Source organism: Lissotriton vulgaris, chromosome 9 (genome assembly GCF_964263255.1).
Source record: "Lissotriton vulgaris chromosome 9, aLisVul1.2, whole genome shotgun sequence".
NCBI classification, from domain to species: domain Eukaryota; kingdom Metazoa; phylum Chordata; class Amphibia; order Caudata; family Salamandridae; genus Lissotriton; species Lissotriton vulgaris.
In genome coordinates, this window is record NC_141697.1 from 780,929,107 (window position 1) to 780,952,957 (window position 23,851).

The following is a 23,851-nucleotide window of genomic DNA, read 5'->3' on the forward strand; positions in this document are numbered from 1 at the left end:
CTCTTCCTAACGGTGTTAGTGGGAGGGAGCGCCAGTGTGCTACATCCGATTTGAGCCTCTGTAGGGGTTTCAGTAAGTTTTCTTCCATAAAGATGGAGTTTTGTGGAGTGACATAAATTCCAAGGTATTTGAACCCTCTGGTTACTGTTTGTAGTGTACAGGCAGGAGGGAGCGCGGGCATTTGACCGTGTAATAAATATAAAAGCGATTTTGCCCAATTAATCATGTATCCTGAGACTTCCCCATATTTCTTGAGGACGTTCAGCAGGACTGTTAGGGATGCGGTCGGGGACATTAAATAGTTCAATAAGTCATCAGCGTAAAGGGAGATGCGATCTTCCCAGCCCACTTCCCATGTGATCCCACGGATCACTGGGTCCATGCGTATTTTCACCACCAGTGGTTCTAGTATGAGTGCAAATAAAAGAGGGGATAGTGGACACCCCTGTCTTGTACCGCGATCTAGCGTGATCGTACGCGATGTATGGCCATTAGCAACCACTTGTGCAAGGGGGGCCGCATATAGCAGTTTAATCCATCCACAGAATTTGGGGCCAAATCCCATCTTTCTGAGTACTGCAAAAAGGAATGGCCACTCTACAAGGTCGAACGCCATAGTTGCGTCTAGGGATAGAATGGCCGCCTCTTCACGTAGCATGGGAATGCAGTGTAGCACCCCATTCAGACGTCGCAAGTTAAGAGATGTGTTTCGCCCGGGCATAAAGCCCGATTGGTCCGGGTGTATTAATGTTGTGAGGTGTGGCTGCAGTCGTAGTGCCAGTAGTTTCGCTAATACTTTCGCGTCTGCGTTTATTAGTGAGATCGGGCGATATGAGGACGTTTGGTCGGGTGGTTTGCCAGGTTTAAGAATTGTGACGATGGTGGCCAATCGCTGATCAGTCGTTAGTGTACCCTGTTTTAAGCAATCATTGTACATGGGGAGCATATTCGGGATAATTTGTCGTGCCATTGATTTATAGAGTTCTACCGGCAGGCTGTTCGGTCCCATTGCTTTGCCTGTGTGTAAGGCCGCTAGCGCCTTCCCCAATTCTTCTACTGTCAAATCACCTTCTAGAGCTTGTGCATCATCCTGTGATAGAGTGGTAAGTGGTATGGTATGCAGAAATTGCATGCTATCCTCTTCTGTCATGCTACCCCGTGCAGTGTATACATTTTCGTAGTAGGAGGCCAATTCGTCAACTATCTGTTAGGGGGAGGTAGTATATGTGCCATTAGGTAGCGCTAACTGGGCTATCCATCTATCCGCTCTGTCTTTCCTCAAGCCATGCGAGCATTTTTCCTTTCTTGTCTCCCCGTTCGTAAATCCTATGCAGGGTATGCCTATGTCTAGTTTTTGCCATTTCTTCTGCATAGGCCCTGTATTCGCGAGACGCTAGGGCGAGTGTTTGCGTCGTGTCATCTGTGGGATTTGAGGCACGGGCTATTTCTGCTGTTAAGACGGCCGATTCTAGCGCTTCAATGGTCTCCCTTTGGTCCCTTTTGTGTCTAGTGATAGGGGAGATGGCCTGTCCTCTAATGACAGTTTTATACGCCTCCCAAAGGATTTATGGTGAGTCAACTGACGATAGGTTTTCTTCAAAGTAGTGTGTGGTTGCAGTGTTTAATGCCTTTGTAATTTTGTGGTTTTTTAAATAACCCGGACAGATTGGGTAGATTCTCTGTCGTCTCGTGGGATGTGTAGTGTAGGTGAGTAGGACTGGGGAGTGGTCTGATATTCCTCTCGGTAAATGTTCTATGGCCGTTATCAGTTCAGGTGGTATCGCTAGTGTTAATATATAGTCTATTCGGGATAGACTGTTGTGAGCTCCTGAGTGAAATGTGTAGTGGCGGTCAGTCGGGTGTTTAAGTCTCCACATATCTACCAGCCCCATTGCATTCTGAAACTCTTTGAAGAGTTGGTTGGGTCTCGTTGTTTCTCAAAGAGGTTGGCGATCTAGCGCCGTGTTAAGTACTGCGTTCAAAGTCGCCTCCCATGATCAGGTCCCCTTCAGGGAGTTCAAGTAGTAAGTTCCCCAGAGCTTGAAAGGCCCCTTGATGTAATGTTGGGGATACATATACTGATAGTATATTATAGGTCCGTCCCTCCCATTGACATGTGACTGCCGCAAAGCGCCCCTGGTCATCTGCCAATGTACGCTTGATTAGCATCGGAGCACTTTTCTTGACGAGAATGCCGACACCATGGGAGCCGGAGGAGAACTCTGCATGCGTGACCATTTTGAAGCCCCATCAGTTCAGTGCCTTAGTAGCCATGCCTGTCAGGTGTGTTTCTTGTAGTAGGACCATTATGGGTGCCTTTTGTTTTAAATATTGTAAGACCAGTCCCCGTTTGATTTTATGTCCTAGCCCATTTACATTCCAGGAAATAATTGTCAGTGGGGGAGATTTCAATTTTTGCGACTGGGGATTAAGTCTTGATATATTGTGTTCCGTCAGTGTTCAGTGTGCAGGTGTAACCACAGTACTGCGGGTTGTGCCCGTGCTAAAGCCGATGGCCAGCTGATGCCTGGAGAGAAAGCTAGGGTGCCTAACAATCGCCCCATAGGGTGGGTGTAACGCATAGAAAGAATAATAAACATCTTATGAGAGCGTGCCTCATTCGAGGCGATGTGTCTAAGTGTGTGAAGAAGAGCTAGAGTGTACGCTGCATGTATACATGAAGAAACTATCCAAGCCAGGAACATAGAACAAAAACAAATCACACTAAGTACGTGCAAACCCCTTGCCCCCCTCCCTGCCTCCCTGCCCGGTGGATAAAGAACCTTTCACCTCCCCAACTGAGCAGAGTGCTTACAGTCCCAACTTGTGAGTATTGTTCGTGGGGGTGAGACTTCTGTGTCCTTCGTCGAGTCCCTCTCTCCGAAAATAACCATGCAGTGTCGTTTTAGATCAGGATTTCTTACCTGCATTGGTCCCTGTTTCCGTGAACCGAGGCTTACCATAGTCGGCCATCTGCGACTGTGGATAAGTATATCTCCCCGTCCCCTCCTCTGGCTGGTACCCCTCCGGCCCTGTCAAAGAGTGTATTCAGATGTCTCAGTCAAATAATCAAGTGCCACGATGCCGGGCGGAGTCTGCCTTGTCCGCTGTGTGGCGCCTCGTGTCTATTCGGTCTCATCGGTTATCCGTGGGCTTCTATTTCGGTTGCTTCGCTGTGGATCGCGATTCTTGGGTCCTCTGGCTGGTCTCCATCCCTCTAGCCAATCCTGGGCCTCCCACAGCGATTCAAAAAACCATGTTTTTCCTTCCGATTCGACACATAGTTTTGCTGGAAAGATCATCGAGTATTTGAGTTCACGAACTCGCAGTTCTTTCTTTATGTCCGTAAAGCCTCTCCTTTGTTGAGCCACGGCTGCCGTCTAATCTGGATAGAAATGAATTTCTGAATTATCGACTTTTATCGGCGGGCGTGTGCGTGCGGTTTGTAAAATAGCATCTCGGTCCCTGTAGTTGAAGATTCGCGCCAATATGGGACGGGGCGGAGCCCCAGGTTTGGGCTTTCCTCCGGGTAATCAGTGGGCTCGCTCCACCGAGAAAAAGTTCGATAACCCTCTGGGTTGGAGCTGATTGTGTATGAGGTCCTCCACGTAGAGGTCCAGGGTTGGGCCGCCTGCCGTTTCTGATACACCTATCAGGCGCACGTTATTTCGCCTAGAGCGGCCTTCCTGATCGTCAAGTTTAGCTTTCAGTGCGGCGTTATCATCTTCTTGTTTTTGGACCCTACGTTGAAGATCCGACGTGTCTCCCACGAGCCCGGTAGTTGTCTTCTCCACCTCCACGAGTCATTCCGACATCTTCGGAAAGTCCGCCCTTATCATGGAGATGTCCGTTGATATTGTGCCCATTGAGGATTGCATCACCTTAGGTGTTGCCATCACATCCTGCAGGGTGACCTTTTCGGTATCATTTGATGCGCCACTAGGCTGGGGTGGCGTCCGCTGTATTTCTCCTCTCGTGTTGTCTGGCGGGTCTTTGTGGTAGACACATTTGTCTATTTTTGAGGCCTGATGGCCTCTTGTCCCCCTGCCACTCATTATGTATGCCGCAGGATATGGTGCTCTGATTGAATGTGAGGTCGTTCAGAGTTAGATAAGGGACTCACAGAAGCAATGTGCCCCTCTCAGCGGTCGCTGTGAAAGCAGGGCAGGTTGATCGTGGTCTGCACGTGGGTTGGCCGGGTGCTTTTGCTGTGTTGGCGGCGAACAGCGTCTTCGGAAGTCAGCCCTACCTCCAGCCCAGTGGTGTTGATGCCGTCGTTTCTGCAGTCTTCAGAGTGATGAATAATGCGCTTTCCTGGGCTACGCCCCTTCATCTGCGGCTGGCGCGCTGCAGGGGGCTATGGCTGGATGGTACGTTGTGGAGTCACTGCAGTTTGTAATTATGCCGGATGCTAGCGGCTGGCGGCGGTGGCGTGTATCACTGCCACGGAATGAGCCTCTCCGTCTATGGCCGGGCTACAGCGGCGCCTTGTGTCAGGGCGGCCCGTCGGGGAGTCGCTGCGGCTTGCAGGGATGCCGGAACCTAGTGGTCGGTCACGGCGGCAGTGTGTGGCACGGCCCTTCGCCGCGGGTCTACACCTGTCGGAGGCCGCCCCTCTTCACCGGTACACTGCTCGGTGTATTCTCCCCTCCAGGTGGCAGTTCCTAGTGGGGGGTATTCTATGTTTTCCGGAGCTTTGACGGCGCTGCAGGGGGTGTATCTCTGGGACGTACCTGCTGTGTTCTCACATCTGTTTCCGCTTCAGGACACGAGCCCCGCTGGGTCTGTCTCCTACTTGAGTCCTCTGCTCCTGGCGCCAAAACAGGCCTCGGTATTCACCACGGTGTTGCTCCTCAAGTTTTCACCTCACAGGGAAACGGGTTAGTTCTTTTGCATCGGAGGATGAGCCGTTGCAGATGGTGCAATGCAGAAACTGCGATAGTTTGGATAAGTTAACGGATTAGATGGGAGAGGGCTCTTTAGTCACAGAGCTCTGTTATGTTGCGGCCATCTTGGCTGGTTGCTAGCCACGCCCCCCAAATGCACCTGTTTTAGAATGTAACTGTCCGGCTACTTCAACTGATGTAAGCGGTTCCGTCTCCCCTCCCCCTTTGAGTAAGTGATATTTGTCTGACCATGTTAGTCAATAGCTATTCCTGTGTATGCCTGTACCTTCTATTTGAGTCTCCATGCTTACTGGGCAACAAACTGGGTATTTAAGACCCTTGGTTTCTGTATTCCATGTACTACCTCATACAGTGCTCAAGGGTGTTGTCTTGATGTAGTCCCACTCATGAGTGATTAATAAACTTATTTGGTATTCCAGCTTCAGTGCCAATCTCTATTTTGTTGGTTCAAGGACCAGTGGACAGATAAGGGTGAACCCCTGCACCGGTGGGCACCCAAAAAGGCTAATTTCCACACATTGGTGTCCAACTCATGGGGCTCATCGTAGACGCGGCTGCCCGAAGGAGTGGTCTTGGTGGAAGACGGGAATCTACTGAGGAGGTACCCTGCACGAGGAGACTCTTTGTCTTTGCAGTCCGACATGTTTTTCCGATTTTCCCGATCCTACCCTCCAGGTGGTGTCTGGTCCCGACTGAGATCTCTCTTGGCGTAAGTATTGCAGTGACCATTAGTTCAACCCAGAGTTTGGCAGGTGGAGGCTGGAGACTTTTGCCATTTAGTGAAATTCGTAAGTAGTGATGCAGAGCGCTCTTGAGTGTTCCGCCAAGCCACTTGGTAATGGTCTCTTCTTGCAAAAGCTTGGGGGTTTTACCCTATCTTGTTTTGGGTGGATCTGTGGACCCCTGTAATAGGCATGCCTTCTGGAATAAGTATGATTTGGTAAAGACACAGAGTGTTTGCAAACACTCTGCTAGACCAACTGGTAATTCAACGTATTTTGGAAAAGGTCTGGGGCTAGAGCCTGTCTTCTTTGGTAAGGTTGCTGAATCTGCACTCTTGATTTTGGATTTGCTTGGCCAAGATTCTGGTTTTGTTTGTTTGTTTATTGCAATAAATAAAGGCAGGTAATGAGGAGAGTTTGTCTCTACCTTTTGATATTCTTGGGATAAATACTATTTGACTATAATATTATATTTTACTATAATATATTTGGCATGCTTTCTCTTAGCACACTTTGTAGAATGTGTTTCTGTCTTAAAGGTACCAATATGGATCTAGAAAGTAGTCAGCCGGCTCCCCTAGAGGGGACACCTAATAGGTTTATGTATATTAAATATGGTATTTCTTCCATAATGTATAGTACACTGTGGAACAAATATACGAAAAAGGATCCTGATCTACGATGGCCAATAAATGGGTAATTTGATTTTAAAAAGATTCAGTATATTGAGCAGTGTCTGTTTGGACGAAAGAGTCAACAAGAGATGTGTGATTGTGTACGAATGTGAGGATTTTTTTTCTCCTTATGATATTTGATGAACATGGAACAGTCTTTGGGCTGTTTACTTGTCTTGGTGCAGTCTCTGTAATTATTTTGAGAGCTCTTTTGTTTGAAAATATGCTTTACAATTGGTTTGGTTTGAGTACAGTCTGTGGGCTGCCTCTTGTTTTTGTCCTGGTGTTGATTTGTGGGCTTATTGTGTGTTTGAGTGTCTAAGAGGTTTGTGGACTGACACTGGTGGTATTGCTTGTGAAGTATTTGTTTGAGCGAGTAGCAACTGTGCTCTTTGTGTACGGATGGCTTGCCTCAGCAAGCTGTGTGGTGTGTTATGAGTGTGTGGCCCCTTCTTGAAAATGTATGTAATGAGCTCAATTTGGTTTGTTGTCGTCATTGTGTTCTGCAGATGCCATTGGAAGAATTACACTTTACATTTCAAAGAATGAAATATATAAAATGTTAAGTAGCTGCACACTACTATTGAAAGTAAAGCAGTAACAAAGTATAGATATGTGAACATTCAATTATTATATTGCCGCAATGGTAAATATTTTGAATTAAACCTCAAGGCAGAATTGCCTAGCACTCCATATAAAAAGAGAAGATGTTATCTCACAACAAATAAAGCGCTTTGAGACCTTTGGGTATAGCTAGAGCTATATATTGTTAAAACTGACTTTACCTAGAAAAAAGGCACTCAATAGGGGAAAGTAGGCCTCACAGAGAAAAAAACAAATGTGTGTGTTTTACACAACTAGGACTTAACAAAATTCAATTCAATTAAAAGAATGCTTTATTTCGGCCTTTATGGCCATAAAAGCACAGAAGAAAAAATACAGCTCAGTTTATACATATAAATCTTACAGAGATAAATTGTGGTGCCGAGGGAGGACCAAGGGACCGGGGAATAGTGACCAGCCCCATCGGGTCCCCGATGCCACCCCACCGCCACTACTGCCGCCCATCCACAGAGGCGGAACCTCACTAGCTCAACGGAGCTCAGAGCGCCCTTGCCCCTAGGGCGCCCCTCTCCCTCCGGCTGCGGTACCACAACACCTGGCATCAGGGGTGAAGTCGAGTAATAGTGTGAAGGACTTGGACCACAACATTCAGGTGCTCGGCTCCTACAAGTGACTACCGCCCCAGCAACATCACCCGAGGACCCCCTCACCTGTCGCGATGGGTCGCCGGACAGCTCCTCCTGTGCCAGTCATGGACACACAGAAATCACAAGGCCAAGCACCAACCCAGACAGTGCAATGCGACGAACAGGACGCAAGAGATCCCACATCTAGAAAACTGGACCAGGTGCTCACAGTAATAGAAAACTCAAGGGTGAATATGGAACAGAAATTCGATTCCTTGGCTACGGACCTCAATCTACTCTGGGATGACCATAGGAAATTGTCAGATAAAGTGTCCCAGGGAGAGCAGAAGCTCCAAACGCTGCACCCACAGGTGCAACAACACCACAGCGACATCGCTGACCTCAAAGCAAGACTCAAGACCCTAGAAAGCAAAACGGACGACTTGGAAGGTCGCTCTCGCAGGAGTAACATCCGCGTCATGAACTTACCGGAAGGGGCGGAGGGGACCGACCCCATACAGTTCATCACTGACTGGATCAACACCTTCACACCATCCACGGATGTGACCTCTTCGTCTCTGTGGAAAGGGCGCATAGAGTCCCGGCACGCAAACCGAAGACGGGTCTACCCCCAAGACCATTCCTGATGAAACTCCTCCACTACAGAGACAGGGATGCAATCCTAAGAGCGGCCAGGACACACGGCCAGGAGTAGCATCAGTGGTGTACTTTTAGGGAGACCTAGTTGCTGCCTAATAAAAGAGTTCTCATTCTTAGAGAGGGGATTAGATGGTCGGTGGCCCCAGATTTCTGCCCCATACAAGGCCCCTCCCCTACCTTGAGCCTTGTACATATCCATTGCTGGACCGACAATTTTGTGGGTGCACTTCCTATACATCTTTGCTATCCCCCCCAGCTGTCTGAGCCAGCTTTAGGCTAGCCTACTTAATTTGTACATTCCACTCCATTTTATCAGTGAGTGTTAGGCCTAAATAGTCGAAGACAGTCACTTTCTCTAATGGTTTCCCATCTAAAAGAGGATTTGGTCACGTGCTGTTACCTGCATTAAAAACCATGAATTTAGTTTTTAGTGAGTTTATCTCCAAACTCCTATTTTTAACAAATTAAAAATAGATGCCCAACATTTTGTTAGTACTGCCTATCAGTTGTGCAAAATGTTACAGCACTATTCTTAGATACATCATATTAAATATTAAAGGCATTTACATTATATGAGTCATTTGTTGCTGCTAAAATAAAAGCGTCCTCCTTTTACCACACTGCAAATGATAGATTTTGACTGGTTTGGAATACTAGTTTTTAGAATGAACTGAGCCTCATTCCCAGCACCAGAAAAAGACCTTTTAACAGCTGCTCATGCTGTCTGCCTGAAGGAAGCTGTCTGTCAGAGCAGAGAGGAGGTAATGAGTGGTTTATCAACTTTTGGGGGTTTCTGTAGGGGATATTAGAATACAGCACATTGCTGTCATATTGGAAACCGGTAGCATCATAAGGGGCCCTTTGTCATTAATTGTCAGACAGGATTTATCAGTCCTAGCGCACAATGCCTTCTCTCCTGAAAAATGTAGAATCTAACACCTGACGGTCATAAAACACAGCTGAATAAATAAGACCGGCTTTAACCAGGCACAATCTACAAATAAACACTGTGGCAACTAGGTTTTAAGTTAGTACAAAATGGCATAAAAGCATCTGCATTAAAGACTACTACTTTTGAAAGTTAGAAATACAACTTCATTATTGTGGATAAAAGAGAAAGGATAACAGTAAGGACTTTCTTTCTTGTTGCTTTCCTAAGAAGCACATCTGTGGAGCTGATAGTAAATAATTACTACTTTCTAAAGGGTGGAACAAACTTTCTATGTTTCAGTAAAGCTTCTGTGCTTAGTTTCAAAATAAGTTTTGTAAGTGTTATAAATAATTGCATTTAAAGACCAAAGGAAAGGAATGAGGCTTGCTTTTCATATGTAGAAACAACAAAAGGGTTAGTGATCATTATTCAAAAAATGACTATATGTAAAATATTATTAAAAGTCATTGCACTAAATTCGTTTTTGAATTATGATGATCCTTATGTTGTCTAATAACACCACTGTGAAAATTCAATATTATTTATCCGAGAGAAGAGATGGATTCCCCTTACCCTGCAGGAGCCTTAGTACATGAAATTATTCCCCACTACAGTTCCAGGGGGAACCACGACATCCTCAATCGGAGCGCCATACTAAAACTTACCAACTCAATTGAAACATTACGCCACTTGAACACGAATCACATCGAAAGTATCGAATTCAAACCAATCCCAAATACAAATGGAAGAGAGATGACAGTGGCAACATGGAAGGACCCTCAGAAAGCCAAAGAATTCTGGCTCCACAGAGAAGAGTTCGCAAAATGGGGAATCGAAACCCGACCAGTTGAAATGGAAAGATACCCGGCCCCACTAGCAATGCTGGCTGAGTCAAGATCACCGCCCGACAGAGGAACCCTTCGGGGGGCTGTTGGTGGCTCGGAAAGCATCAAGGGAGTCTGGTCCAACTTACGCATCATCCGACAAGGCTGGTCAGGAGACGCAAGCCGGGCCCGGAAAGTACTCCCCCCCAACCCCAAACCCCGCGGATGACATGACAGATGAGGCATGAAAATCGAACTTAACGGTATGCTCATGGAACATCAACGGGCTGGGGGGCAAAACAAACGACGCAGAACTACTAGTATATCTACAACAATTCGATATTATATTACTCCAAGATACCTGGTCAATCACACCCGAACATATAAACGGCTTTAAAGAAATTCAACAACAGGCTATCAAAAAGGGCTTAGTAGGCAGAGCTTCTGGAGGTCTATCGATGTATCTGAATACCAGCATCCCTTGGTCTTATGACGTAATCGACACGGGCCAAACATGGATCCAGTGCATCAAAATTGAACCTCAGCCTGTTCCCACGCCAGGAGCTCAGGTTTCACAAGTCCTTCTGTCATTGGTTATCTGCAACACCTACATACACCCAGAATCGAGGAGGAAATTAGAAAAAATCTTGACCCTGAAGGCACTAGTCAAATCTTTACAATCCACCTTCCCACAGTCGGGGCTGATGGTTTCTGGGGATTTGAACATGTTCCTCTTACAGAGCGATCACGCACAGAATATCCAATGAAACAAAAGGAATGGAAAACCAATTCCCCCTACAATAACTAACCATCTAAAAAAGGATAAATACGGTCAACAATGTGCCCTAATCTTTGCGGAACTGGGAATGCTTAATTTGAACGGCCGCTTTTCGCAAGATCAGCCCGCATCTTCGACCAGAATTGCCAAACAGGCGCAAGCAGTATTGGACTACACCATAGTGGACCTCGAGGTACTCCAAACAATTGTCACCTACAGAATAATTCACAAATTGGAGAGTGATCATAGTCTACAATCAATTGAGCTGAGCTTTCAACATAGTAGGGCTCCAGCATGCAAAGATTTGCTCCAAATCCCGAGTCCCTACAATCTTAAGCGCCTAGTTTGGAATGGAAAGAACGTCGAAGAAATTATGACATTTGTAAAAAGTGTGCAGGCAGAAGAGGGCGTGCAAAACTTATTGTCACACCAGGATAATTGGGAAAACATGACTGTAAGTCTAACCAACAGATTTGGCCAGCAACCCCAGATTCACATAAGAAAAACTAAAGAAGCACATCAGGGGTTCCTGGGCCCAATGGGGCGAAAAAAAAGGATCCTAAATCAGAAAACTACAAGGAAAAAATCCAACAAAGGCTGTAGACACCAAACGACAAATCCATAATCTAAGGCAAAAATATAAAAAAGACATATGGTCGGCAAAGACAAAACATCAAACTGAAATTTGGCTGTAACTACTAGAAGCCAGCAAAACAAATAACAATCGGAAATTCTGGGCAGAAATCAATAAAATAGCAAATGGAGCTGCCCACGTCTTTAATGCAACCATACTACAGGAAGACTGGATTCACCATTTAGAGCAAACACAAATGACCAATTCCCAAGTAGACCATCCAACATACAAGAAAAACAAGAAACAAGAAGTGGACCAAAACTTTGGTGAAAATTGGATCACGTCACGACAAGTGCAACTGATCCTAAAGAAATTGAGATCACAAGGTGCACCAGGCCCAAATGGCTTGCCAAATGGACTCTTTAAACATGATCAAGCGTTTTGGGCTGAATCCCTTACCCCTTTGTACAACAACGCTTTTCAAACAGGAAGCATTCCCCCCTCATGGAGAGGGAGCATCCTGCATCCAATTTACAAAGCAGGCGCGCGAACAGACCCAGCGAATTATAGGCTGATAGCGCTTATCGACGTATACGCATCCAACCTTCTGCAAGCACTGGAGGACTGGGTCAGCTCCAACAACATTCTGCCAATTACCCAGACCGGGTTTAGGCCAGGAACTAACACATCATGCAACCTGTTAGCGCTAAACCTCCTCATCGACAGTGCAAAGGCCAAATCAACAAAACTCTATACCTGCTTTGTCGACTTAAAAGCGGCGTTTGACACAATCCCAAGGGAGACCTTGTGGAAAAAGATGGATAGCTGGGGCATACCATTGAAACTGTTAGAGGCCATCATTGACTTATACACATCGACCTGGGTCAAGATAAAAATAGGCAATGGTGACAGAACAACAAAAAAAATCCCCACCCGAATTGGCCTCAAACAGGGATGTGTCTTGGCCCCTACCCTCTTTAATATCTTCACCGCGGATCTGGACAATAGCATTGCGGAGATTGAAAGTGACCCCCCCAAGCTAGCTCAGCACAAAATAAGGAGTATGCAGTACGCCGATGATATCGTTCTTTGCAGCCAGACCCCCTTGGGATTACAACGCTCCATCACAAGGCTGTATGAATATACCCGTACGCACGGGCTGCAACTCAATTACAAAAAAACAAAAATCGTCTGCTTTGCATCACGGCCAGGGCGGCAAAAATTCAAATGGCACATTGAGGGAAATACGATAGAACAAAGCCCCTCTTACAAGTACCTGGGAGTACTGGTCGACGCAAGATGGACTTTAAAAGATCAACTACTGCACAGAAAAGTCCAGGCCAATAAACTACGCTTTGCTTTAAATCTACTAAAAACAAAACTGAATTGTCCTTCCAATTTACATCTGTTGAAGGTGATCGCAGCAAAATTTTTGCCATCTATCACGTACGGCTCAGAACTATTCAGAGGCAAAGACGCAAACTTCCTGAACCTCCAACAGTCAGTGCTGTTCAAACACATATTTCAAATTCCGAAGTCCGCCTCACAAGCGCAAGTACGCCTTGAATTTGGGCTATTATATCAGCAACGAGCCAGACAAGCGGCAATACCAAAAATGTGCTGGAAATTAAGAGCAGCTCAAGAGGACACGCTGATGGGTCTCTGCTGGATTGAAATAAATAAACAAACAAAAGGAAAAGATGCATGGATAACAAAACTTGAAGAAGGTCTGTCAAAACTTAAAATGCAAGAAGCCTGGAACACCGGTCATACCTTTGCGACCTTCAAAAAAGCAGCCAATGGTGCGGCAAAACTAGAATCCTGGATCACTGACAAAGCTGCACTAGCAAAGAAAAAACACGGCTGGATGGTACTTGCAACATACGAGAGGTGTGTTCCACAACCATACTTATTTAACCATATTACACCATCTACACAACAGATGCTCCTACGAGTACGGCTGGGAACTTAAATCTCAAAAGACCAGCCCCCTGCATGGAAGCAAACGTGGCCAACACCACTCTGCAGACCCTGTGGTCATGCAGAAGAAACTTTGATTCATCTTCTGTGCATCTGCCCAACCCTCACAACCCTGAGACGTTACTATCTCTTGCATATATTCGGCTCATTTCAAGTTAGAACATGTCGGCCGGCAGTTATGCTAGCACTGAACAGCCAGCAGCTGCAGACAGCCTGTAGGGCCGCCAGATTTCTTCAGAAGGCGAGCCTCCTAATAATGCAAACTGAAAAAATGGCGAACAATGGTATCAAATCAAAGGATTAAGGATTACAAAAGACGCCGATTTCAGCAAATGTCACAATGGTTTTATTCTTTTATCTTTTTTCTTTTAAAATAGAGAGTAAATGCAGGTTTTCATTCATTTTTCATTTCTATGATTTTTTGTTATATTCTCTTTGCAAATTTTGTAATGGTTTTAATTAACCATATACAATAAAATATTTACTTACTCAATATTATTTAGCAGTGTAGAAAATTACCTTGTGCAAAATGTGCATTAAGATTTAAATGTTTAAATGGTTAAATATATTGTGCATCAAAATTAAAAAGGTGAGTATTAGTTTATCTAGCAATGACAATATTACTGTATCTTAGTGACAAACTTAAAATATGATTTCTAGTAAAGCCTAATGGGTGCAGTCTGAAATACAATTAAGCTATCCAAAAAGAGTAGCTCTAGAGACATGTAAAGTACATTGCACGCCTTAATGCACAATAGTTCTGGGCACATTATGGCGTTCTGAAAACAAAAATTTTGAGCCAGTTCTTTAGGTGCTAGAACGCACAGTGCACAAGCATAAAAAACAAAAATAGCAAAACTTACATCCTATTTTTAAAGTCTCAGCACCCAGGCACGAAGCAGGGATGCCTTTAGTCATGCTTCTCGAAGAGTTACTTTGAATTGTAATGGCCACATGGGGATAACTTTGCTCAGACAAGGGACAACAGGTTTAAGGGTCAGAGGCCAAGTCTTGTATTTAGCAGACTAGCACTGATGAAAGCAAAATGGCCACATAGGAGAATTTATTTCTGGCAGGCTTGCTCTGGCACTTCAACCTTGGACGACATTCCGAAGGAAGGGGCCAGAGCACAGATAGAGAGGGGAAGCTTTGCCTATTATCTTTGGCAAAAGACCAGGCAGGTTCTATAAAGCCGTAAGAGAGAAGGAGGGGAAGCAGCATCTGTGGGCCATGTGCAGCTCCTAGCAGCTCTGCCATGCATACAGAAATAATGGTTTCAATTTAAGGTTGTTGTGCCAGGGCTAGATAAGGAGGTAATAAAATTAAGTTTGCATTCATGCGCCATCATGTTAAACAGCACAATAGCTAAAGGAATTGGTAGTTGGCCATTTAATGAATGTTTTCTAGTTAGCTCAATGTGCTTGTACAGCAACATTTACAAAGTGGTCAGTCCAATTGTATTGGACATGGCTCCCTTGGTATGGATTCCCCTAGCTATTTACCTCCTACAAGTCTGTTTGTGCCCAGCTGCAAAAGGGGGTAAGTATTGTCGACAGGAGGTCACCTGCTTAGGTTACCTACTGTGAAGGGGGATAGGAGACTAGTACCTGGGCAAATTAAGGGTAAGCAAAAACACACTGTTTTTTGGGGGGTTTGTGCTTGGTATATGTATTATTGTGTCTTTTTTCTTGGTTTATGTGTCTAATATGTGTAGTATTGTGAGCTATTCTGCGTGGAAAGTAAGCAGGGCAGCTTGTTGTTGTGTTCTCTCTCTCTCTCTCTCTCTCTCTCTCTCTCTCTCTCTCTCTCTCTCTCTCTCTCTCTCTCTCTCTCTCTCTCTTTTCTCTCTCTTTCTCTTTCTCTTTCTCTTTCTCTTTCTCTTTCTCTTTCTCTTTCTCTTTCTCTTCTCCCCCCCCCTCCCCTGTTCCAAACGGTCTAGGAAAGGCCATGAGACAATCAGTTGGGCTCGCTTTAGTCATTCATTTCACAGGATGCTGTGAATATGTTCTTGAATAAATGGAGACAAAGCACCTCTCTAGTGCACGTCTAATTGGCTATTAAGTAATACTGTTTGAACAAATTGTTAGAATTAACAAAATGAATAAATACATACGCCATGTTACTGCCCATCCTGTCTGTAAACTGATGGAATTGGAATTGGATAAGGATGAAAGGAAGGGTAGAATAAACTGATGTTCCCTTATTTGACCTTTAAGGGGAACTATTTGTTGGTGGTTTTTGTTCCATATTCCCAGGTGGCAACACCATTATTGTTTGTTATTACAGCACTACGTAAGTCACAGAGGCATCACGAGTTAGTCTATGTAATTGAGCTGACAGCCCTAGCTAGAGCTGGGGAATAGGTTTCTCCCCTTAATATGATATTACATGGCCCAGATTGTGAAAAGTATGATGCATATGGTTCACAATGCCAGGAAAGATGTCCATATGCCCTTAGCACACATTTTTAAGAACAAAATGTTATTTTGCTTATTTTCTTGTCTGCCACAAACAAGTTCTGCTGGAAAATTCATGTACCTACTAGGTTATGTTTAGTTTCAGTTATTCATGTAATATGAATCTCTATTACATTCACAGTTTTAGAGTTACCCACTACGCCTATAATATGAGAGCATGGTCATAAGCGCAAAACATGGTTGTTCTTATGCAAGAAAAATACTTTTAGAGGTGTCTGCAGTTTTGCACAATAGTGAAGGTTCACAAAGTAGAAGCTGTATCGTGATTTCTATGACTTATATGTTAAAAAAAATAGTTGTTTTGAAATAGTTTTTTTTTTTTAGATTCCTTAGATGATATGAGAGCATGGTCATAAGCGCAAAACATGTTTTTTCTTATGCAAGGAAAGAAGCTGTATCGTGATTTCTATGACTTATAGGTTCTTAAAAAATTTATTTTAAAAATAGTTGTTTTGAAATTCCTTTTTTTTTAGGTTCCTTAGATGAATAATATAGGGGAGTTTCTGAAATTGAATATCCTCTTTTGATTGATTATTTGTATGTTGTGCCTAAAGATTTCCGTTCTGTTCACTAGCAGATATCTGCTGCCCTACAACCATTGCCAGTGGGGCCAGGATATCAGATCCAACGAGGGGACTACGTGCGAGTCAAATTTGGAGCAGAGGTGAAGGGACTCTGCCCAGGTGTTGTTGGCCACTATAACAGCGATGAAGGTGGAAGGCCGGAAGAAACGTGTACCCCTACCACTGTTGGATAATTCTTGGGTGGAAGACTGGGTCACAAATCAGGATGGAGAGCTGATTCTTCACTTTGTTCCTGTTTTATGATGCCTAGCAAAGAGAGGCACAGACCGATAACAAGAGCAAGGAAGTTTTGCCTGAGGGCACCCTCTCTGAAACAAGGGTTGCTTCAGATACTCCAGTTTCTGTGCATCAGGCCTCTGAGACCCGTTTCCCAAGTGAACGCAAGTCTGCACCTTTGTTTTTTGATAAGGAGGTGCCTGGGCACACTAGGCACAATCTACGGCCCGACGGAAGAGCAGTGCGCCAGCAGAGCAACACAGGAGTTAGGGAAGGACTTGAGCTCAGGGTACAGGTACTGTGCCTCTGGTTCCTGTTAGATTAGAGTGAAGAATACTGGTGCACTGCCTGAGACACTGGACAGGATCGTTGAGGGTATTTACCCTGGAGGGTGATTGCCCTTCCCTGAAAGAAAGACGACATTTTCCTTAGCCCGGGCCGTGATTGTTTTTTGGGTTGCAAGTTGTGCAGCTCCACCGTGCGCGAAGTGAACACTTGATGAAGGATAAGAGCCTGCCTGTCAGGCTCAGATGGGCACAGGGAGAAGACTCCCCTCTGGCTGGTTGTACAGTGGCTTCAATTTCCCAAGTCCTTTTCTTTTTTTTTTTTTTTAGCAATGTACGCCTTTGGTCGTCCCATTTTTGAGGAGGAGCAGCCTTTGCGGCTCCTCGTCCTAATTCCCATGGCCCCGTTTGGTCCTCCTGGTCCCCCAAAACAAAGATTGTTTTTGTAACAATTATTGTATTTGTTTTAATATTCGTATTTGGAATACTGTTTTTTCTGCAAGAAAAAATATTTTGTGCACACTTTGATAAGTACTACTTCCCCCCCCCACCCATGACCCCCCGCCCCCCCACCCCAACCGAACATATCATTGGTACTCTAGCCCTCATAAAGAACAACATTGGAAGGTCTATCAAGATAATGTTTTTATTTCGACATTGCATCAGACATGTGCTGTTGGCTATTTCCAAACTGAATAAGGTAGCCACTGAAATACATCAGGGCCCTGGACTTGGAATTGGACTGCGTGGTTTTGGGATTTGCTTTCTGCTTGGGGTTGGAAAATATTGACAGTTTGTGATAATAGCCATTATTTTCTCCTGCTATCTGTGTGTTCATTACGGCCCGATGCTATGTTCCCTTTGTGCTTCTACCTGTACCTCATGTATACCAACCAAACAAAATGCCAAGAATGTAAATGCCCGAGTAGTAACAGACCAAGAAATTAGTCAAATAATGTTAATTGATATTCGTGATAACTTCCATGCTCCTTCTACTGCATAGCGATATCGTCAGCTAATGCTAAAAGGGCCGTCTTTTGAAATCGCAGATAATTGCTGTTAGCATAAGCTGAAGCCATTTTTCTTGTGGCATCCACTTTGTTAGCCATGTGATTCTGCTGTCTTCACTGTTGCTTGCCTTTCTATTCTGCTTGAGTCATCAACTGTAGTTAACTCCTTTAGTACTGAGTCAGAGCACTGTGTAAGCTCAGAAAGGCCTATAGCTGCTAGAATGCACCCGTTTTAAAATGTAAATGTCAGGCTATTTCAACTGATGTAAGCAGTTCTGTCTCACCTCCCACTTTGCTGAGTATGTTATTTGTCTGACCATGTTAGTCGATAGCTATTCCCGTGTATGCCTGTACCTTTATTTGAGTCTCCATGCTTACTGTGCAACAAACTGGGTATGTAAGACCCTTAGTTTCTGTATTCCATGGACGACCTCATACAGTGCCGAGGGTGTTGTATTGATGTAGTCCCACTCATGAGTGATTAATAAACTTGTTATTTATGACCCCGATGGGCCTGAGCCACATCGACCCAGCATGCTCGATGCGTGCCCACGGTGCTACGGGGGCCGATTTCCTGCATCTGTCATGGGGCTGCCCTGAGATACTGCTTCTGGGCCGGGGTGTTGGAGTCGGTGAAAAGGGGTACAGGTTTAATGGTACAGACAAGCCTGCTATATTGTCTACTGCCCAAGAAATGCAAAGTGTAGTACAAATATTACATCTCCTCCTGATCCTAGCTAAACGCCGGGCGGCGATAACCTGGATGGGGAAGCATTCCCCCTCTCTGGATGGCTGGATGAGGGATGCAGGTGAGTGGTCCCTGGCGGAGGAGGTTCATATGAAAACTAGTAAGAGGGGTGAGAAGCTAGAAGAGGATCTCAGGACTTGGAGGGACTTATGTCACATGTTTTTAAACCCTGAGGTGTACTTGAGTGATCAGCATGACTCGTATGCTAGTGGATTTTCAGCTGCAGAGGACGCTTGTTGATGGTTTAATGATAATATGGCAAGATGTTGTTGAATGACTGGTAAGGCGAATTGAGATCATGTACTGTTTTTATAATCTTGCACTTTGGCATGGATTTTACTCAACTGTTAACTTTTCCCTGACAATCTCTGCTATATTGATTTTACTGTTTGTAAAAAAAACGAAAAATAACGGTTTAAAAAACAAAAAACATAACTGAAGGTGCTGCAGAATGCAAGTTACTATGGTAATTTTGAACTTGCTTGGTTTAAGCGAGGAGGAATTACTGTGATTTTGATGTGAGGCTATTTCAACCAACCTCCATCTCTACAAATATCAGCCTTTACCCAGTTCTATCTTGGAATTGGAGTGAGCAAACATGTTCTTGGCAGAGCATACTCCTCTTTTTGCAGTCCTTTTTCATCCCATTTGAATACTAATTACTGCCTTCTTTGCGATTATTTATTGTTATTCTGCCCATGTTTCAAACCTAAATAGCAAGGTGCAAGAATTTCTCAAGATTTGTTTTCAAACATCCTCAACGTGAGTACACCATAAACCTTAAAGTATAATAAGTTAATTGTTCTCTTTTAGTTTTCAGCAGACCATAGTGAGGCCAGGTACTATTTGGTCTTCTTGTGTTTTTCATTTCACCCTTATTATTGTTTCCTCCACACAGTACGCCAAGTACCTGGAGAACCACACTGTAATTGGAACCAGGAGTGTTTTTCAGCGTTCTGGCCTCTACCACCTACCAAGGAAACCCAACCTTCACTTGTTGTGGGCAGCCTTTGAGGAAAAACAAGGTACAGGAAATCTGACTTGCATCTTTTGTCCTGATTCCTCTTTTAGTGGGCAGTGTTGAAGAAAAAGTGGGCGATCCAAAGTTGCGCTTAATGATATTCTAAATTTGTGTCAAGATAAAATGCTTTTGTAGCGAGTTAATTGGAAACTTGGTTCACTTCCCCTTTGAGAGTTTACACTTCCAGGTTCACTTAAACACATACTCTTTCTATGGTGTGCTTGTCTAAGGTAAATTACATGGAGCTATAAATAATAATGTTGACCCTGTAGAATATTTCCACAGGCCACTCCCTCCTTTAACCCTGACCAGCTTAAATCATCATTTTGTTAATTTGTTGTGATTGTTTAGTTGGTTTACTGCTTCTTCCAATAGGTGTAGTCAGCAGAAATCCTGACTGGGCTTTACATCTTTCTTAAGGCTATAATACGATTACCATTGAACTGGATAATACTGCTTATTAATGATTTAAAGTCTAAAGTCACATTTTAATTTGTGGTGTACGCTATGTAAATGAAAAATAATTTTTAGCACTTCATTAGCAGAGCTTAGCACTTGTACATTGTCACCTAAACACATTTTTCACGAAGATCTTCCTGAAATCACTGTTTTGCACCTCAGTTATACATACAACGATCAGCATTTCTCTATAAGTTGCAACAAAGGTTTGGCCTGGGTAAAGCTATTTCTTAATTAGGCTTCAAAGTAGATTTGAAATTTAACAACTTGAACCAGAAGGGTATCAAAAACACAAAAGTCGACACATACTAATTTATTTGGATTTGGACTATCTTTAACCCTTTCCTTGCTGCCGTCAGCCAATGGCCGACGCGGCCCGCCCGCGTACGGAAACGCCCGCACCGCGGCGGAATTACTGCCGTGGTTAACGGGTTAATTATTTACATTGTATACGAAAACCCTGTCTGCTTTGTTATTTGCTCAGTGTGCTTGCAAAAAATCCCAAATAACAATTTTAAAAGCCAAACCACATACTGCTTGAACACTGTTTGTTTCATATACCTTTTGGAATTTGTTTTTTATCCTTCTTGCAAGATTTTCAAAATAGATTCTAAATGGCAGTAATTTGGAACCCAAATATGCTTTTAATAATATTTAAAGAGGGATTAAGAGTGAGCAATGGTTCTAGAAATGTTTGTAATCTCTAGAGTGCTGACATTGAACACTAAAACACATGGGTCCATGACCAGAAAGCCCTACAGTCAACTCAAAAGGGTACAACCCTTTGAAACCTTTGGGTTGTCTGGAAATTCGCGAACTTTTTGCAGTCACAGAAGACATTTTAATGCTCAGAATTCACAGGTGAACATACCATACATTCTACAGAGAACAGCAGCATGTGTGTATGTGGAGAAATGAACGCTGGTCTTCATCTGACCTGTGCTCCTTGTTGGATAATGATGTTTGAGCCCAAGTCCCATGGCAAATAGCCTTGTGCAGTCTTGATCATAGAGCAGAAGCTAGTCTCCAAAAGGCAGAGCATTTCTGAATCTTTAGGCATCGAGCCTGCTCACTTTCAACAGGTCAGTGGCTAGAAGAGAGGAGAGCATCAGAGCATTAGTGTGTGCATACGAGCTTCACAAGGTTCGCAACTGGGTACATTAGAACCTCTATCTGAAAGAAACACATTAGTTGTGGATGCCTTATCTTAGAATTACCCCCAAGCGTCAGACTGGATCCGGAAAGTTTTTTGTTAGTAGTACCTCTGCGCGTCGGAAGGTGGCGTCGGTCGGCTCCGCGTTCATCGTTGACGTTGCGGTAGCTACTTAGATGCCGCCCTTGCTCGCTGACGTTACTTCTTTCTTTTTCCGCGCCAGCAAGCGCAAATCCAGAGAGAGCTGTACCTCCAGTCATTTTTTGACTGAACTTTTTGAGCGATTTTTTTTGTCAACGTCTTTTGAGTCTACGACTCCTGGTGCACGTAGGGATGGCAAAAACAGAGACTAGTAGTGGTCTATAATCAATGAAGACTGAGGAAGTAGACAGAAGCAAGCACAGAAGTGTTAGACAACTGATGTGTACACATGAAAGGAAATGAACCCCTTCAGCCCACCCATATGGCGGAGCCTCATCTGGGATTATGATAGGTCAAGGTCCAGATAAGGAGACACACCTAATTATATTGTGTGTATTCTCTCCCATTCTCCAAGACCTCCAGTGATGGATCCGACCCAGAATGCTGTGTACGGGTATGATGGTGTGGGACAGTATGTTGCAGTGAAGAAACAAAAATGTGGTACTTAAAATTGGCTACCATGATATAAGGAAAGCTTTATTGGGGATAAATCATGGTGTCAAGATTAAAAAGGAAAAGAAGTGTATGGCAGCTTGAAATAATACCTGCCCTAAACAGATGGTATTATGGTCAACATGTTTCTGCCGTGCAGGGGCATCTCCCCCACTAGGCTTTCATCAGGACCAAAGTAGAAATACACTACTGCAATAAGGGTACAATAAGGTGAATTCTGTTACCAAAAAATGCTGGATACTCTACCGTCCACAAACTACTTTCTGCATCGGTAGTCCCAGGATTTTTAAAGGATTCTTTCCTAAAAGAAATTCAAAGACACATAGAAATTTCCATACAGCCACTATGTCTAACGCAAAAAAATATATCATGCTTACTGTCGAAGAACATTTTTATTAACTTCGAAGTCAACCTTAGCAGGAATACTAATAAAGAACCAGATTAAAATCTATTTTACTCACCCAAAGATTCTTGGGAGTGAACCTCACCTCTCCTGGCCACTGCTCAGGAAATTGAGGCCCGCTCTGTAGTAATGGAAAATCATAATTAACAAGTATGAGGTTTATCCTATTGAAGTGAAACCCATCGGGTAAGTGTCCATTACACATGCGCCCACAAAGGGCACTAAAAACTTTGGTATTAAATCACTTCATCAACAGAGATGGCCAAAATACTGATGGGCTGTTCACGAGTCAAAAACACATAATATGTGCACGAATGCAACCCTGTCACAGTTTTTGAAATCAAGAGTTTGTCTCTGGTCGTGCAGTAACTAAAAATGAGAAATCACTATCGTAAGTGGTATTGTCATGGCTCTCCTATCGAGGTTCGCAACTGGGTACATTAGAACCTCTATCTGAAAGAAACACATTAGTTATGGATGCCTTATCTTAGAATTACCCCCAAGCGTCAGACTGGATCCGGAACGTTTTTTTGTTAGTAGTACCTCTGCGCGTCGGAAGGTGGCGTCGGTCGGCTCTGCGTTCATCGTTGGCTTCCTGTCGCCGGGATGACGTTGCGGTAGCTACTTAGATGCCGCCCTTGCTCGCTGACGTTACTTCTTTCTTTTTCTGCGCCAGCAAGCGCAAATCCAGAGAGAGCTGTACCTCCAGTCATTTTTTTTTTTAAACAAATTTTATTGGCTGAAGACACATATTTTTGAACAGCTCTGAAAGCCAGAGGCAGCTGCCCCATGGTTACATAATATCAATTTCAGCATTTTACAGTTCAGCATTGAATGATTTAAGGAAAAAGAACACAGGAAATTAACTGTTACCCCCCCCCCCCCCCCCCCCCCCACTAATCCCACCCCCGAGCACTGCTGCTATCTCGATTCGCTACAAGTGAAATATATGCAGTACATGCCATGTACATTTAGTCACCGTGCTTAAGTTCAGAAAGTAAAAAAACTGTCAAGAGTGTCAAAGAGTTGGGGGGGCAGTCTCCTCTGGCGGTGGGTCCAACTCCAGGCCCCGATAGTCCGCCCACCTTTTCCATATTTTGGAGTGCTTCCGGGGACAGCCCCTCGCCACAAACACTGGTTGTTCTAGCCCCATACAAAAGTCCAACCCATTCTTCCATGCCGCGAGGGGCGGGGCACGGGGCGCCTTCCATGCCCTTGCAATGTCCCTTTTCGCCAAAGTTAATCCTAGCAAGAGCAGGTGTCCCTTGTATCGATTGCCCCCTGTAGGAAGGTGGATACCTGACTATGGTTGCCCCCAACTTTTTGCCTGGTGTTTTGCTGGTTTTCCGACTTAGTTGACCTAGGGCCCTGCCAATCAGGACCCCAGGCCTACTGCTCTCTCTCTAAAATGGATTCCATGTACCCTAGGTACATTTCCAATTGGTACTGGGCCACCTTATCAGACCCTGTAACTCAGGGCATAGGTGTACCCAGGGCCTACCAGGGGCTGAAGCATGTATTATGCCACCCCTGGGTGGCCATCTAAATCTGACACAACTGGCTGCACGACAGCTGGGGCAAGGTGGTGTAATCACCCTTTGC

General features: G+C 44.4%; 1 protein-coding gene across 1 annotated transcript in view; it reads left to right on the forward strand.

Moving 5' to 3' along the window:
• The window catches only part of LOC147692246 (uncharacterized), a 793,905-nt gene that overhangs the window by 384,014 nt on the left and 386,040 nt on the right, over positions 1-23,851 (forward strand). Inside the window, exon 9 of the mRNA XM_086938501.1 lies at positions 19,458-19,584. Coding sequence (XP_086794627.1) covers positions 19,458-19,584 — 127 coding nt within the window. The remainder of the gene's footprint in view (positions 1-19,457; positions 19,585-23,851) is intronic.